Below are 18326 nucleotides of genomic sequence, written 5' to 3' on the forward strand. Positions count from 1 at the left end.
CAGATCCTGACTCATTGCGGAGAAAAAACTAACATCCGTGGGCGTTCCGTAGCGTTTGGTTGGAGCAAGGAGTCTGGGTAGCTTTTGCTATTTTTTGCGATTCCCCATGCGTTGGCCTTCCGTGACTCTGGCTCCTTTCAGCTGAACTCCTATCTTCATCGTTCTGCCTGACCTCTCTAATAAAGCCCTCGAAGCACACCGTCATGTTTCGTGAATACACAGAGGTTTTCTCTGGGCACTTACTTCTCTGCAACTTGTGGCATTTTAAACCTATATAAATATATGCGGGGCTGAGAGAGCTAAGTATCGCTTTAACAATTGCCCAAGCAGCTGAATTTTAATAGCCTAATAATGAAGTCTCCCTCTTTGAGACTTTTCACAGGCTCCCTTCACCAAATAAAGGGACGTGAAACCACACAGGAGGCGACTTGACCTTTCAGGACTGGCCCTCTGCCTTCCTATTACTTGATTAATGTCCCTCATTTCCACAATCGGTGTTTACGGCTTACTAATTGCCCCTTTTCATGAGATAGGGGTGGAGTCGCCAGACAGACTCTTTGCATGGTGTGCCATTACTAGGTGGCTTTGGCGACCTTCTCTTAGCAGGAGAAATGAGCATCGAGCAAAAGAGAACCTCAAGTGTTGATAAGCATGCTTACCTATGACAATGGGGATCGAAGGTCCTTTAATGAGAGTGGCTAACTTATTTTCTTGCATGAGAGATCTGAATTGAACAGTGGCAAATGTTACAATAGACAAATTCAACTGATATGAAACGTATTGTCACAGGTTACTCACCATGGAGAGTGGGATGATAGCCTGAATGTCCTTCTGCACCACGGTCAACTCAGTCACCACCTTCTCTGAGTCCGGAGGCGGGTTCTGGCCCCGGTAGTCGATGTTCCAGTTGATCCTCCTGGTGACCGATTGGCTGGTGAAGTTCTCCATCTCAAAGTCCAATTGCATCACCTCGATATTGGCCAGCGCATCCCTGTGGGGCGGGGAATGGAATAATTGAGCGATTATAGCGTAATACGTCAATTACAGCAACATGTTACCAAAAACACAGCAGGAGCCAGCACCAAATCCAGCCATTTAATTAATTTACAAGGGGCTTAATGGGGTTCAGGGCTGCATTTGAACATTAAATACGCTAATGAGTAGGCTATCAGCGTAAACAGATGTTCTGTCAAGTATAAGGCATTATTTATCGAAACAATCAGAAAATGAAACAATTAGGCTGCTGCTTGTGCCCATCTGTTGTTTTGGAATAACCGATGAGGTCCAGAAATGTGAAATTCCTATCGACTTTTAGGAGCTACCCGACCATGCATGAGATTTTTTAATGTTTGAGGAAGTTTATCAAAAGATATGAACATTAACGGCAGCACGCCAACATGGTTCTAAAAACTGTCAAATGAAGGAGGCATGAAAGCCTTCACAATGTAATCCTCAGGTGAGTCATCACTTAAATGAATGTGACTGAACTCTGGAAACTCCAGAAGAGAGTTGAACTTCTTTCAAGGTGATCGATGAGCCTTTAATAAGCTAAGCTTTGATAAAGACTATACGGTCGAAATGTGACAGTTCTTTTATAAAAGAGCCCCATGACAAGACATTACAACCGTCTCATTGGGTGTCGATGAAGCAAAACCTGTTCATGACATTTCTATGAACATCATAACCTTTACATGACATTTGCATTATCATTACCTTCGCCCATATATGTGCATAAGTACCAGCAGGTTATGGCTAGCACACATGCAGTAGAGTGGTCAAATATACGATGTGAACATTCCCTCCTTCCATTTCAAACATCCATTACATTAACCACATGTACAGTAAACACAGTGTGTACTCGAACAAGAGTTAGTTTCGCCTGGGAAAAGATGACCATTGAACTTTTCCCACGGTTTCATTCCATACATTTAATATGTACTAAAACATTCAACAAATTCTGCTTAGAAAATTCTTTATCTTCTTGTAAGATGATATAAAACGATTGAATCAACTGTGGAATGACTATACCAGCAGACCGACATACTATATATGTTTAATATACCACCTTTACTATTGCTCCAAGTTGCGAAACCATCACATTTAAAAGACACATTCTGCACCGAGCAGCAGTATAGGCCCTACAGTAGGTTCCCGGTTTACAGGACCATTACAGCCAACCTTGACCTGGATCTGAAATAACCATCCCTCCGCAGAGAGAAGGCGAGTCTGTTATTCAAAGGGAAAATGCCAGCATTGTAATGAAATTGGGGAGCCAAGTCCCTATCTGCAGTACCGCACTCCTCATAAAGGGCCTTACTGGAAACAGCATGATGAGAGCTGACAGCCTAAATAAGTTCTGCCTGTTTGTCTCAACATCACACACAGAATATTCTACTCCTTTATCCGTGACACTCCTTGCGAAACAGGTAGCTTGGCGAAACGACGCTTGACAACTAGAACTGAGAAAACCAGACACCCGAATCGTTCATGTGGGGAATGAGAGTTACACGGGTGGAAATTGAGTAAATGCGCTTTAGGGATATGTTGTGTGGGTGGCGTGTCTTCTTCAAAGGGAAGGCCTTGTGGGGTTAACAACGCCCTTTCCTTGCACCCTGGTTAGCTTTATTAGCTGCATCATTGTGGGCCATCAGTATTAAACAACCGGAATGACCTCTAGGCTACACCAAGATCATTTGAGTTCCGCATCTCACATGGTACTCGGTTAGAGTAAATTAAAATCAGCCCTGTTAGATGTGTCCACTGAATTGCAAGAAACAGTGGCTGTGTCTTATTTTCTTGAGCATGCCAAGGGGAGAGATATGCCTTGCTACTGTAGCTATCACAGCACAGCTCCGTAGCAGAGGATTGCTAAAGGGCTGAGACAGTGATTCACACAAGTCACGTGGCTGGAGCTATCACTTCAACACTTCACCCCATGCTCCGGGAATATTCAGCTCCCAGACCTGGGTTAAAATTATTCAACTAGCCTACAGTTGAGGCTCTCTCTTTCTTCTTGCAAGAGTTTGTATAGATAATACATAGCCCCACCTATTTTGAGCCCCACTTTTCTGGCTTGGGGGGATGCCTGTTTGGCATTTTATTTTAGCATGAACCTTTTCTCAATAGGGGGTGCTGTTTTCACTTTGTACAAATTTCGTTCCCAAATTAAACTGCCTCGTACTCAATTCTTGCTCGTACAATATGCATATTATTATTACTATTGGATAGAAAACACTCTCTCGTTTCTAAAACCGTTTGAATTATATCTGTGAGTAAAACAGAACTCAAGTTGGAGCAATTTTCCTGTGAGGAAGTGAGAAATCTGAAATCAGCCAGGCTGTTCTGAGGTCAGTTTATTAATTTGCATGTCTTCTAATGGTCGAGATGCACTGCATACGCCTTCCCCTAGATGTCAGCAAATAGTGAGAATTGGAATGGAGTTGCAAGGCAGATCTGAGGCCATATAAATGGTCTGGGAACGTGGGGTCCAGTCTTTCCTTCATTCACCATGACGCAAGACAGACCTCAGGATGGCCTTCTAGAAAGCTCGCGTTATAGGCCTTAGATATATCCGGCTCTGATTTTATTCGATATAGGTGTTAAAGACATCATAATGTTGTTATTTTAAACCGAGTTATATCAGTTTATATGAGTATATTGCGATTTTCGGTATTTTATTTGTGCTGCGTTATGGTGAGTTGGACACGTCTTCGCCACATGGCTAATGTTTACTGCTAATTCCAAAGTTGAAGGCGACAATCTACAGCCGAGCAACGATTCCTCTGGACAAAGGACAACTTGCCCAAGATGCTGATGGGAGCTCATCAAAAAGTAAGAACTATTTATGATGTTAATTCGTTGTTCTGTTGAAAAATGTAAAACTACTGTTCCGCCATTAATTTCGGTGCGGTCTCGCTTTAACGCACGCTGTATGCCGTAGTAACGTTAATTTTAAAAATCTAACACAGCGGTTGCATTAAGAACTAATGTATCTTTCATTTGCTGTCCAACCTGTATTTTTTAGTCAAGTTTATGATTAGTTACTGATTAGATTAGGTGCCTCTCCCAAGATTTCTCCCGACATATTGTTGGCAGCTTGGCTACTATTCTCATTGTATAACCACGATTTGTGCCGCTAAATATGCACATTTTCGAACAAACTCTATATGTATTGTGTAATATGATGTTATAGGACTGTCATCTGAAGAAGTTTGAGAAGGTTAGTGAAAAAATTAATATCTTTTGCTGGTTTATTCGTTATCGCTATTGTTGGCCTGAATCAATGCTGTTGTGTGGTTGGCTATTGTAGTAAGCTAATATAATGCTATATTGTGTTTTCGCTGTAAAACACTTAAAAAATCTGAAATATTGGCTGGATTCACAAGATCTCTGTGTTTCATTTGCTGTACGCTGTGTATTTTTCATAAATGTTTTATGATGAGTATTTAGGTAATTCACGTTGGTCTCTGTAGTTATTCTAGTTGCTTTGGTGAGAGTTGTGATGGTGGCTGCAATGTAAAACTATGATTTATACCTGAAATATGCAAATTTTTCTAACAAAACATATGCTATACAATAAATATGTTATCAGACTGTCATCTGATGAAGTTGTTTCTTGGTTAGTGACTATGTATATCTTTATTTGGTCGAAATTGTGATAGCTACCTATGCAGGAAAAAAATGGTGGGAAAAAAAGTTGTCTTTTGCTATCGTGGTTAGCTAATAGAAATACATATTGTGTCTTCCCTGTAAAACATTTTAAAAATCAGAAATGATGGCTGGATTCACAAGATGTGTATCTTTCATCTGGTGTCTTGGACTTGTGACTTAATTATATTTAGATGCTAGTATTTACTTGTGATGCTATGCTAGGCTATGCTAGTCATCTTTTTTACTGATGGGGGTGCTCCCGGATCCGGGATTGTGTGCAAGTAGAAGTTAATAAGTGTTAGATATCAGGTTGCAAACGATGTAAAAAATAAAATAAAAACATGGTCTCTTTTTTGTTTTCTTGAGTAAGGCAGCTCCAAAATGCAGGTGTTTCAGCCTAGCTCAGTGCTTTCTGTGGTGGTGGGGCAGCCAGCGGAATATACGGAGCGTAGGGATTAGTAATGTTCTCTAGTTGTGCCGTGATTGGCTCAGTGTTCTGTCACTCATGTCACCGGCAAATCTAAGGGTAGAGCTTGAAAAATTCAAGCCACTTGGGTGCTGCCATAGAGTTACATTAGAAGTGCCCATCCAATAAGGCTAAAAGGTCATTGGCCACAGATACATTTAAGTCAAATCATGTTATATATACAGCAACTTTGATTGGACTGATCATGTCAACATCATACTTTCTAAATCTTTGCTAGCAAGCTAGCAGTCATCATCATGAATCAAGTCGACAAATTCAACAATGAGTGGTTTGGAAGGAATCAGTGGCTAACTGCAAGCACTGCAAAGCAGTCACTACCCTGCTATTCAGTAGAGTGGGTGTGTGGTACCAAGTCTGGGTTTACAGATCTCTTTTCCAAGTTTAAAAGGATAAACATTCAACATTGGCCATGGTGTCAATCCAGCATGACTTCTGCCTCGCTCAAAACAACTGGAAACTCAGAACTGGGAAATCTGTTTTCAGTGAGTTCAAGACGACTGGGAAAATACGTTTTGAATGGTCATCCAACTCGGAATCTCAAGTCGGGAACTCAGGCCTCTTTCTAGAGCTCCGACCTGAAGATCACTGACGTCATCATGATTCAACTTTGTTTCCCCCCCGAGTTCCCAGCTGTCTTGAAAGCGCCATAAATCCAAAGAAAGCCTGACTTTGATGACAAAAAAATTGCCCACGTAGGACCGCCGCACGACCTTCCTGTTCAAGTGAACACAGCACAACAAGGTGAGTCCAAAAATGTATTGTATGCTGCTGCATAAATTACGTAATATGCCAGGGAGATATGTATACTGTAGCTAAGAAAGTAATACTAAGTGTATGTTGTGTAGTAAGCTGTTAGTAGCCCATGTGCCTCACCCTAATAATTTGGTCCCATTTCCCCTCCTAATTTCACCTACTGTTCTGACTTGGTGGTGCACATGTAGCCTATATCCTGTTTTAGAGAAATGTAATCAATGAATATTTGTAAGAGCTTGCATTGTCTGGTAAGTTTATTTATCCTACGGTTCTGACTTGGTGTACAGGGAGAATACTGTACATTTCAAAAGTGCTGAACAAATAGTTATATTGACTACGTCCGTCCTAGCTTGCTCATTGATGTCTTAATCGAAATGACGGATTGACTCTTATCCGCTCATCGTCCCCTTATGCCATAGTTTGCACATCTCAATTGTCAGTAGAAACACCATTTGTTAAGCAAATTAGACATATCAGCTATGATTTTTAAAAGGCTGCAAATGAGGCTAAATTAACTGTTTCACTGCCAGACAAGGCTCCGCTGATAGCCAGGTGTAGCAGTAGTAAGGTGAAGGGACTGCTGTTGTTGGGACTCTGCTGTTGGGACAGCTTTATGTAGGATCTAACAGTGTGTGGGACCTGTTTGTCACCGTTATAGTGCAATGAATGTATTGTTTAGTTTTGGGTTGTGTAGTGGGTTTGCCCCTCCAAAATGTACATGCTAAAATCGCTACTGCATAACCCTATAGACTAGCCAAAGACAAATGTGGCAGTCAAAAGAGGTATTCAAGATGGCGCTGGAGAGGATGGGTGCCGTTTTATTGGCTCTTAACCAACCGTGCTATTTTGTTTGTTTTTTCGCATTATTTGTAACTTATTTTGTACATTATGTTGCTGCTACTGTCTCTTATGACTGAAAAGAGCTTCTCACCTCGATTTTGGACAAAAAATTATTCTTTAATCAGTCGGACGGGAAGGATATACCCCAAACATCTGAACAGGCCATCATCCCCATCATTTGCCGGAGAAAGAAACTGAGATCGGTCTGCCTTGTGAGGATCAGGAAACGAGTGGCTAATCTGCCTTTGCCAACCGTGCTGTTAGCTAACGGTCAATCGCTGGAAAATAAATGGGACGAACTGAAAGCACGAATATCCTACCAATGGCACATTAAAAGCTGTAATATCTTATGTTTTACCGAGTTGTGGCTGAACGACGACTTTAATAACATACAGCTGGCGGGTTATACACTGTATCGGCAGGATAGAACAGCAGCCTCTGGTAAGACACGGGGCGGTGGCCTATGTATATTTTTAAACAACAGCTGGTGCACGATATCTAAGGAAGTCACGAGGTTTTGATCGCCTAAGTATCTCTTGATAAGATGTAGACCACACTATCTACCTAGAGAGTTTTCATCTGTATTTTTTGTAGCTGTTTACATACCACCACAGACTGATGCTGGCACTAAAACCGCACTCAATGAGCTGCATAGGGCCATAAGCAAACAGGAAAACGCTCATCCAGAGGCGGCGCTCCTAGTGGCCAGGGACTTTAATGCAGGTAAACTTAAATCAGTTTTACCTAATTTCTACCAGCGTGTTAAATGTGCAACCAGAGGGGAAAAAAACTCTAGACCACCTTTACTCCACACATAGTGAAGCATACAAAGCTCATCCAACATTTGGCAAATCTGACCATAATTCTATCCTCCTGATTCCTGCTTACAAGCTAAAATTAAAGCAGGAAGCACCAGTGACTCGGTCTATAAAAAAAGTGGTCAGATGAAGCAGATGCTAAACTACAGGAATATTTTGCTAACACAGACTGGAATATGTTTCGGGATTCTTTTGATGGCATTGATGAGTATACCACATCAGTCATTGGCTTCATCAATAAGTGCATCGATGACGTGGTCACCACAGTGACTGTACGTACATATTCCAATCAGAATCCATGGATTACAGGCAACATTCACACTGAACTAAAGGGTAAAGCTGCTGCTATCAAGGAGCGGGACTCTAACCCGGAAGTGTATAAGAAATCCCGCTATGCCCTCCGACAAACCATCAAACAGGCAAAGTGTCAATACAGGACAAAGACCGAACCGTACTACACCGGCTCTGATGCTTGTCAGATGTGGCAGGGCTTGCAAACTATTAAAGACTACAAAGGGAAGCACAGCCGAGAGCTGCCCAGTGACACAAGCCTACCAGACGAGCTAAATAACTTATATGTTCACTTTGAGGCAAGTACACTGGAACATGCATAAGAGCATCAGCTGTTCCGGATGACTGTGTGAGTAAGACTTTTAACTTCTCTGGGATATGTGGGACGCTAACGTCCCACTTGGCCAAAAGCCAGTAAAAAATGCAGAGCGCCAAATTCAAATAAATTACTCTAAAAAACAAACTTTCATTAAATCACACATTAATGATACCAAATTAGAGCTACACTGGTTGTGAATCCAGCCAACATGTCAGAATTCAAATAGGCTTTTCGGCGAAAGCAAACGATGCTGTTATCTGAGGATAGCAACAGAGTAAACAAAGAGAGAAAAGCATATTTCAACCCTGCAGGCGCAACACAAAACGCAGAAATAAAAATATAATTCATGCCTTACTTTGACGAGCTTCTGTTGTTGGCACTCCAATATGTCCCATAAACATCACAAATGGTCATTTTGTTCGATTAATTCCGTCGATATATATCCAAAATGTCCATTTATTTGGTGCGTTTGATCCAGAGAAACACCGGTTCCAACTTGTGAAACGTGACTACAAAATATCTCAAAAGTTACCTGTAAACTTTGCCAAAACATTTCAAACTACTTTTGTAATACAACTTTAGGTATTTTTTAACATAAATAATCGATAAAATTGAAGACGGGATGATCTGTGTTCAATACAGGATTAAAACAAACTGTAGCTAGCATTCTGGTCACGAGCCTCTAACTGACTGGACACTTCCAGTGACCCTCGTTCAAGATGGCCGTACTTCTTCATTACACAAAGGAAAAAACCTCAACCAATTTCTAAAGACTGTTGACATCCAGTGGAAGCGGTAGGAACTGCAAGAAGATCGCTTAGAAATCTGGTTTCCATTGAAAAGAGAGTGACCTCAAAAAAAGAACATCTGAATGGTTTGTCCTCAGGGTTTCGCCTGCTAAATAAGTTATGTTATACTCACAGACATGATTCAAACAGTTTTAGAAACTTCAGAGTGTTTTCTATCCAAATATACTAATAATATGCATATCGTATCTTCTGGGGATGAGTAGCTGGCAGTTGAATTTGGGTATGCTTTTCATCCAAATGTGAAAATGCTGTCCCCTATTCTAGAGAAGTTAAACAGGTCAACATTCACAAGGCCGCAGGGCTAGGTCCAAGAGGCATCTAAACAGCTTCTAACCCCAAGCCATAAGACTCCTGAACATCTAATCAAATGGCTACCCAGACTGTTTACATTGATCCCCCCCCCGCCTCTAATAAGCTGCTGCTACCCTCTGTTATTTTCTATGCATAGTCACTCTAATAACCCTACCTGCATGTACATATCACCTCAAATTACCTCGCCACCGGTGGCCCCGCACATCGACTATATACCGGTACCACCTGTAAATAACCCCGCTACTGTTATTTACTGCTGCTCTTTTATTATTTGTTATTTTTATCTCTTACTTTTACTTTGTATTTTCTTAAAACTGCATTGTTGGTTAAGGGCTTGAAAGTAAGCATTTCACTGTAAGGTCTACATCTGTTGTATTCGGCGCATGTGACAAATAACATTTGATTTGATTTGTGTTTGATTAGTCTGAGAGAATGCCTCTCCACAATTGTTCCTTTGAATCAATAGTGGCAATTATAAGTCAAGAGCAACATCCGTGAGAGCATGCCAACTCGACCCTGTTGATTGCTTTACCCTTTGTTTAAAATTGAATTATTCAATGTGTTAACCGAGAATCAATTTCCATCAAATCTGATTTTCCTTTCGTCCCCACGGGGATATGGTAGGACACTGCATTTACAAAATGAATACTGCTATAATTAGGAAGCCATTTGCAAAAATCGATAGCCTAGTACAATGCATAACAAGAGGTAAGGGAGGATCCAGACAACAATAAAGCATTAAGCAGTGGTGTGCTGGGGCTAAGTGTAAATGGGACTGTGCTTAGAATAACTTCAGGGATGATTAAGCAGCAATCCAAAGAGAAACTTTGGGGGGCAAAATAAGGCCAAACAACAAAGATTCCAAGAACACAGGATGAGATGTTACTATCCTTTGTGCAAGCACTTCCAAGAGTTCATGAACAGTGAGACTGGTGAAATTTGGGGAGCGCATCGTCAGTAGTGTACCTTTGGTTCCTAGGGTGTTTCGGCCTTTCACACTATACACCCTCCCCAAAGGCGGCCAGCGACAGGGTGATCAATCCTACGCTTGCGTGCCATTCCCAATTAGTCATAGGAGTTGCGTTGTTGTTGATAGCCAACATCCCATGGGACTATGCATGGCAGGGGCGTCTTCCTCCCTGAGTCAAGCATTGTTGACCGCATACCTCCTGGCCCTCTCACTTCGGGGCCCAGCTGGGGTCTTTCCTCTTCACCCTTAATTCCCAGGTCTCTACGCAGTCTGGTTGTAGATGTCGCCACAAAACCTCTGCAGCCCACCTCCACTGGTTGGACTTCTGTGTTCCAGCCATGATGCCGTGCTTCGGCAGCTAGATCGGCATAGCGCAGATGTTTCCGCTCATAAGCCTCATCTACTAAGTCCTCCCAGGGTACTGTGAGCTCAATGATGAAGACCTTCTTGAGCGAATGTGACCAGAGCACCATGTCAGCTCTTAGGGTGGTGGTTGCGATCTCCGGAGGAAACACAAGTTGCCGGCCAATGTCAGCTAGCATTTTCCAGTCGCGGGCCAAGCACAGCTGGTCTCGCTCTAATGGTATAGAGCCGCTCTTCGGTGGTTTAGCCCCTTCGCGGACAAAGGTCGTCCGTAAGGGGTGTGATGCTGCTGGGGGTGGTAGGGAGTTGGTGGCAGCTCGCTTGTCCTCCAGGGCGGACGCAAGGTTTTTAAGGACTTGGTTGTGACGCCAAGTGTAGCGTCCTTGGGTGAGGCTTGTTTTACACCCTGTGAGAATGTGCCTGAGGTTGGCTGGCATGGAACAGAGGGCACAGTCCGGATCTTCACCATACCATTGGTGAAGATTAACTGGTGTTGGAAGGACGTCATATGTTGCTCTGATGGAAAAGCTCAACCGCCTCGCTTCCATGGCCCACAGATCCTTCCAGCTGATCTTCCTCTTCTCCACACTGTCCCATCGAGTCCACTGTCCCTGTTTGGCAAGAGAGACTGCCTTGGCCCACCTTGCAGCCTCCTCCTGATGGCGTACTTCCTGCACTACCATCTTCCGCCGCTCTGGTGCAGTGGCCTTACTCCAAGCAGCACGGCTTGTTAGCCCAAGGCCTCCTCTCCCTTGCTGAACATGACCCACAATGTCAGCATGTCTGAGGGCTGCTGTTGCCTCCTGGACTGCTTTTCCTGGCCTCCATTTGTGCCCAGTTGCCAAGGTCGGCGCGTTGTTGCTCACCACTGGGTCTCGAGATTCATTCAGTGTCATCTGGAGACTGGTTTTTGCACACTTGAATTCCTCTGTTAGACTGGTGAGGGGCAGTTTGAGGACACCATCTCCATAGAGGCCTATGGTGGTAAGGCATCGTGGAACTCCAAGCCACTTCTTTAAGTAGCCTGTGACTCCTCTTTCCATCTTCTCCACTGTTGAGATTGGAACCTCATACACTGCTAGGGGCCACAACACCCGGGGTAGGAGACCAAACTGCAGACACCAGGCCTTTAACTTTCCAGGTAGCTGGGTGTTGTCGATGGACTGTAGGCTACTACTGATGTCTTTGCGCAGCTGTTGCACCTGGTCTTTGTCCTTCAGGCTTGCATCATACCACATTCCAAGGCTTTTTACCGGCTGCTCAGACACTGTTGGGATTTGGTCATCTCCGATGAAGAATTTCAGGTCAGAGAGTACTCCCTTCACAATCGAGATGCTGCGTGACTTGGATGGTTTAATCTTCATACGGGCCCAGCTGATGTTCTCCTCAAGTTTTCTGAGCAGTCTCCTGGTGCATTGGACAGTGGTGGTCAATGTTGTAATGTCGTCCATGTAGGCTCTGAGTGGAGGGAGGCGGAAACCAGAGTCGACTCGCTGTCCACCAGCAACCCATTTTGAGGATCTGAAGATAACCTCCATTTCCATTATGAATGCCAACGGAGAAATGGTACATCCCGCCATTATACCTACATTCAGGCACTGCCATGAGGTGGTGAACTCTGAGGTGGTGAATCAGAACTGCAGATCCTTATAGTACGACTTCACCAGCGTTGTGATGGTGTCCGGTATGTGGAAAAATCTGAAGGCAGACCACAGGAGTTCATGGGGCACAGAGCCAAATGCATTGGCGAGGTCGAGGAAGACTACGTGGAGGTCCCTTTTCTCCACCTTGGCCATTTGGATCTGGTGCCAGATCATGCTGGAGTGTTCCAAGCAGCCAGAGAACCCTGATATTCCTGCCTTCTGTACAGATGTATCGACGTACGCATTCCTTTGCAGGTACTCGGACATCCTCTGGGCAATGACCCTAAAGAAGATTTTACCCTCGACATTCAGTAAGGAGATTGGGCGGAATTGGCTGATGTTCACTGCATCCTTCTCCTTAGGGATCAGGACCCCGCCTGCCCTACGCCACACTTTGGGTATTATCTTCTTCTGCCAAGCTGTTCTCATAAGCCTCCAGAGGACCCTCAGGACGTCTGGTGCGTTCTTATACACTTTGTACGGGACTCCATTTGGCCCCGGGGCTGATGCTGTTCTTGCCCGTCGAACTGTGTTTTCCACCTCTTTCCATGTCGGAGGGCTGGTCTCAATATGATGTTCCGGGGGTTCAATGGGTGGGATATCTGATGGGATGGCCAGATGTTCATGTCGCTTTGAGTCAAAGTTTGTTGTTATCAGGTGCTCCTTTAGGTCTTTCTTTGTTGTTTTTAGAGCTCCACTTTTTTCCTTCGTGAAGAGACTTTTAAGGAACTTGAAGGGATCTTTATAGAATCGAGTTCTAGTTTGTTCTTTCTTCCTTCTGCGTTTCCGTAGGTTCTCTGCTCTACGGAGGGATGCCAACCGGGTTTTAATGTCAGCCTGAAGTGCCTCTATGCCCTCCTTTTCCACTTCCGAGGCCTTCTTCCACTGTTTCTTAAGCGGTCTCCTTTCTTGAACGAGGCGCTTGATTTCTTATTGCCTCCTGGAAACTGGTGGGGTTGGAACCTTTCTCCCGCCTTTTGCCTCTTGCACTCCAAAGCTTTCTGCCCCGTACTCATAGATGATGTCCCCCATCCTCTCCAACTTCTTCTCCACTGTGCCTCGAAGTTTCTCGAGGGTCAAGGTAAGGTCAGTATTCACTGCTTCCCACAACTTCTTGTCACTGGCGCCAGGCCACTTCACATACGGTCTGTGCCCTGGTAGTCTCCTCTCGACTGCAGGTCTGGGAGGCTGGGTGAGTTCCACTCCTGTTGTTGGTTCCACCTCAGTTGTTACTTCGGTGCTTGAGTTTACATCCTCCATGACAGTGGTACTGATGCACTGCAAACTATGGTTTGCGTCCAGTTGCTGTGCTTCATTCGACTGATTTGATCGCTTTCGCAGAAAGAGGCCTCTGTCTCTCTTTACCCAAACACCCCTTCTTCCCCTGGTGGATCCTCAACCCATGGTGTGATGTAACTTTCCTCCAACCACAGACACATACCTGCATCTGTTTGTGGCCCGCTGTTGCAGCGGAACTTGTGACAGTTGCTGTGGTGTTCTCTTGTGCTGTGCTCTCATTACTCGTAGTCGTTTTCGGTCCAGTCATTACCATGTTGTCAGCCAATGAGTCATCTTCCGCCCCCGCTCTCGCAGACTCTAGGGGAATTCTCGTATGTTGACTTCCTGCAGCTAAAAGCGGGTGTTTCCAACATACTGCGAAGTATGGGAAACTACAGAAATGGGAAGCTACCCCATGACTGTCCCAGTGGGGTCTATTCCCTCCTGTCAGCCGTCTCTCCGTGCCGCCACAAGGACTTTCCCCTGCTGTCAGCTGATCTTTCTCAGCAGTCACTGGACTAGTCCAGATATTCAGATTCCAAGAACACAGGATGAGATGTTACTATCCTTTGTGCAAGCACTTCCAAGAGTTCATGAACAGTGAGACTGGTGAAATTTGGGGAGCGCATTGTCAGTAGTGTACCTTTGGTTCCTAGGGTGTTTCGGCCTTTCACACTATACACCCTCCCCAAAGGCGGCCAGCGACAGGGTGATCAATCCTACGCTTGCGTCCCATTCCCAATTAGTCATACGAGTTGCGTTGTTGTTGATAGCCAACATCCCATGGGACTATGCATGGCAGGGGCGTCTTCCTCCCTGAGTCAAGCATTGTTGACCGCATACCTCCTGGCCCTCTCACTTCGGGGCCCAGCTGGGGTCTTTCCTCTTCATCCAGAGCCATTGACTGCTGCCTTCTGCTGCCTCTGATACAGCTTTGATTGCCGAACGCTGGCTCTGGCCCTTAATTCCCAGGTCTCTAAGCAGTCTGGTTGTAGATGTCGCCACAAAACCTCTGCAGCCCACCTCCACTGGTCGGACTTCTGTGTTCCAGCCATGATGCCGTGCTTCGGCAGCTAGATCGGCATAGCGCAGATGTTTCCGCTCATAAGCCTCATCTACTGAGTCCTCCCAGGGTACTGTGAGCTCAATGATGAAGACCTTCTTGAGCGAATGGGACCAGAGCACCATGTCAGCTCTTAGGGTGGTGGTTGCGATCTCCGGAGGAAACACAAGTTGCCGGCCAATGTCAGTGTACAGTGTAAATGGGACTGTGCTTAGAATAACTTCAGGGATGATTAAGCAGCAATCCAAAGAGAAACTTTGGGGGGCAAAATAAGGCCAAACAACAAAGATTGTTAATTGGATCAAAGGTGTCACCACATTCAAAAGAGCCAACATTGTCCCCTTCAGACTATTTTGTGATGACTTGCAGATCAACCAAACACAAGTGTTGAAACATTATTTATACTCAGTGGTAGGATGCGTAACGATCTTTGTAAAAAAGACAAGTGAGATACTGGTATTTATTTATTCTTATTTAACTAGGGAAGTCAGTTAAGAACAAATTCTTACTTACAATGACAGCCTACTCCAGCCAAACCCTAAACCGGACAACGCTGGGTCAAATGTGCGCCGCCCTATGGGGCTCCCAATCACGGCCGGTTGTGATACAGCCTGGAATCAAACCAGGCATTGCATCTCAGTGCTAGAGGCATCACTACAGACCCTGGTTCGATTCCCCGAGTGTGTGCACCTATCAGAAGTCCATGAAGTACATGTTTATGAATGTGGTGTTAACCTCCTAGAGTCAATTGACACATTTGTGCGTCAATCTTAGTTACATAACAAAAAATCCCCATCAAAATCTTTCAGTTTAAGCTAGAGATATTTTGCCTTGGATCCGTCTCAATACACCAAGTACTTCTGCATCTGCGATGAAACGTGGCAAAGAAAGCCACAAGTGTCAGGAGACTCGTCTGAAGTCGATACCGTCGATGTGCCAACTTCTGTCTGGTAGCATCCAAACTATTTAGGCTACAAACTAATAGGACCCCAATGTGAAAAGGGGAGATTCTCACGAACACGATGAAGTTCTCCCTTTTGCTCTACGACCCTCACAAATGTCACTCGTCCGAAGGTAACCGGTACCGGATAAATAAATTAAAAAGTGGGGAAGTATGAAGGTAGTTTTGTGACTACCCCCAAAAAGGAGTTAAATACTATATGTTATGTTTAAACAATTAACCACCAGGTCCTCACATGTTTCTTTTACATTAACATGTTAGATATTATTTTCATTACACTTATGACGAACACATAATGACTGCATGCTGTCATAACAACAACGGCATCCTTAACAGAGAGCATCACATGGTCGACATTAAAAGCAGTCACTATTCTTAGTTCCTTGTATAACGAACATGTATCCAGGCTGTGGAAGAAAGTAATGTTTTCCTCTATCAGGAAATGCTAAACGCTCCGAAGCGCCGCCTTCGCCCAGAAGATTGATCACGCTTTATGATTGAAGATGACAATATGATCAATTATTGGCCTAGATGTTATGCCAAACCATGTCAAATGAAGGCTTTAAACCTATTAGGCTTAATGTGGTAATATAACTGGGACCATCTTTTGCATGGATTTACTCATACTACTTTTGTGGGCAAATTTATAAAGCAGCCCAGCATGGTCCATTATCTTACATATATACCAATGTCGGCACAAAAAGACAGAACTATATTACAGTTAAATGTGCTTTCCAACAGGTCCCAGCATTAATGTTATTGCACTTAGCTTGATAAAGTGGGCCTGATTCTATCGTTTTTATTTACTTTTAACAGCTAGAAGGCCAAATCAAATGAAAATAGGAAATTGCCTACTATTTATCCTCAGAGACTGCTACCTGGCTCTAAAATGTAATCAAAACACATTAGTGACAAATTAAACGCTTTGAAAGGCTGGTCATGGCTCAACACCATCATCCCAGAAACCCTAGACACACTCCAATTCACATACCACCCCAACAGATCCACAGATGACGCAATCTCAATCACACTCCACACTGCTCTTGCACACCTGGACAAAAGGAACACCTACGTGAGAATGCTGTTAATTGATTACAGCTCAGCGTTCAACACCATAGTGCCCACAAAGCTCATCACTAAGCTAAGGACCATGGGACTAAACACCTCCCTCTGCAACTGGATCCTGGACATCCTGACGGGTTGTCCCCAGGTGGTAAGGGAAGGCAACACCACATCTGCCACGCTGATCCTCAACACGGGGGCCCCTCAGGGGTGTGTGCTTAGTCCCCTCCTGTACTCCCTATTCACCCACGACTGTGTGGCAAAGCACGAATCCAACACAATCATTAAGTTTGCTGACGACACAATGGTGGTAGGCCTGATCACCGACAACAATGAGACAGCCAATAGGGAGGAGGTCAGAGACCTGGCAGTGTGGTGCCAGGACAACAAACTATCTGTCAACATGAGTAAGACAAAGGAGATGATCGTGGACTACAGGAAAAGGAGTGCCGGACACACCCCCATTCACATCGACAGGGCTGTAGTGGAGCGGGTCGAGAGATTCAAGTTCCTTGGGGTCCACATCACCAACAAACTATTGTCATAACTCTCCTGTGATGATCTGAAGGATCAGGTTACAGTGGGTCTGCTCTGCAGCGTGCTATCTCTCTCTCTCTCTTGGAGGGGGAGAGCGGGAAATCGGCTGTTTTATTGTTCGAGTTTGGAATGTAAACTGTGGAACACATAGAGACACTTGGACATCAAAAGTTTGTAAAATTAAACAATATTTCTATTTTTGAGAATGTGGGTGTGGTCCTTGGACACTTAACCTGTTGGGGATGGGGGCGCTGTTTAGACTATTTATGCTAATGTGGCTAATTTTTTAAACGGCTTCCCACAAAATCCTTGATCGTACAATATGCATATTATTATTATTATTGGATAGAAAACAGTCTATAGTTTCTATAGGAGTTGAAATTTTGTCTCTAAGTGGAACAGAGCCCATTCTACAGCAATTTCCCTGACATGGAGTCAGATTTGAGAAACGTTGGCCACTTTTCTGAAGTCATTTAAACGGGCACTGTCGTTGCTATGACTATACGGACACTTCTTACGTCTTCCCCTGGATGCCTTTACGTGATGACGATTCCAACGGGCTCGATTGCTCGTTCACAGGCCCTACAAATGAAAAAAACCTTTAGCTAGCAAGTCTTTTCTTGCTGCGTAACGCGCGTGGAAGACACCGACCCTCTCCTGTTCCAAGCGTTAGTTTAGCCTGTTATATTTCTCCGGTCATCTTTTCACTCGTTATAGGAGTTACAAACATCACAAAGTAGTTAATTTAAAGCGTTTTATAGCAATTTATATCCGTTTAGTGCGATTTTGGGACATTTATTTTTGCAACGATGTGAAAAGTTGGGAACGCTTTTCAGTTCATCCCGAACGTAGTTGACATTTCCACATGGCAAGAGGACAGCTTTCCACCAAAAGACGATTTCTCCCAAGAAAGGATCCTTTGCCCAAGATACTGATGGAAGAACAGCTCAAGGTAGGACATTTTTATTATGATAAATCGTGTTTCTGTCGAAACATTTTAGTGGCTTAGGACGCCATGTTTTTTGACGTAGCTTCGCTTGGCGCAAACTGTATTGAAAAGTAAGGATAAATTAAAAAATGTAATAACGCAATTGTATTAAGAATTAAATTGTCTATCAATCCCTGTCCACCCTATATTTTTTAGTCACGTTTATGAGTATTTATGTATAA

General features: G+C 44.0%; 1 protein-coding gene across 2 annotated transcripts in view; it reads right to left on the reverse strand.

Moving 5' to 3' along the window:
* LOC129820088 (transmembrane protein 132E-like) overlaps nt 1-18326 on the reverse strand; it is a 359840-nt gene that overhangs the window by 39355 nt on the left and 302159 nt on the right. For both annotated transcript variants that reach the window (XM_055876942.1, XM_055876932.1), the window contains exon 4: nt 799-991. In XM_055876942.1, the coding sequence (XP_055732917.1) occupies nt 799-991 (193 nt within the window). The remainder of the gene's footprint in view (nt 1-798; nt 992-18326) is intronic.

Source organism: Salvelinus fontinalis, chromosome 2 (genome assembly GCF_029448725.1).
Source record: "Salvelinus fontinalis isolate EN_2023a chromosome 2, ASM2944872v1, whole genome shotgun sequence".
Classification (NCBI taxonomy): domain Eukaryota; kingdom Metazoa; phylum Chordata; class Actinopteri; order Salmoniformes; family Salmonidae; genus Salvelinus; species Salvelinus fontinalis.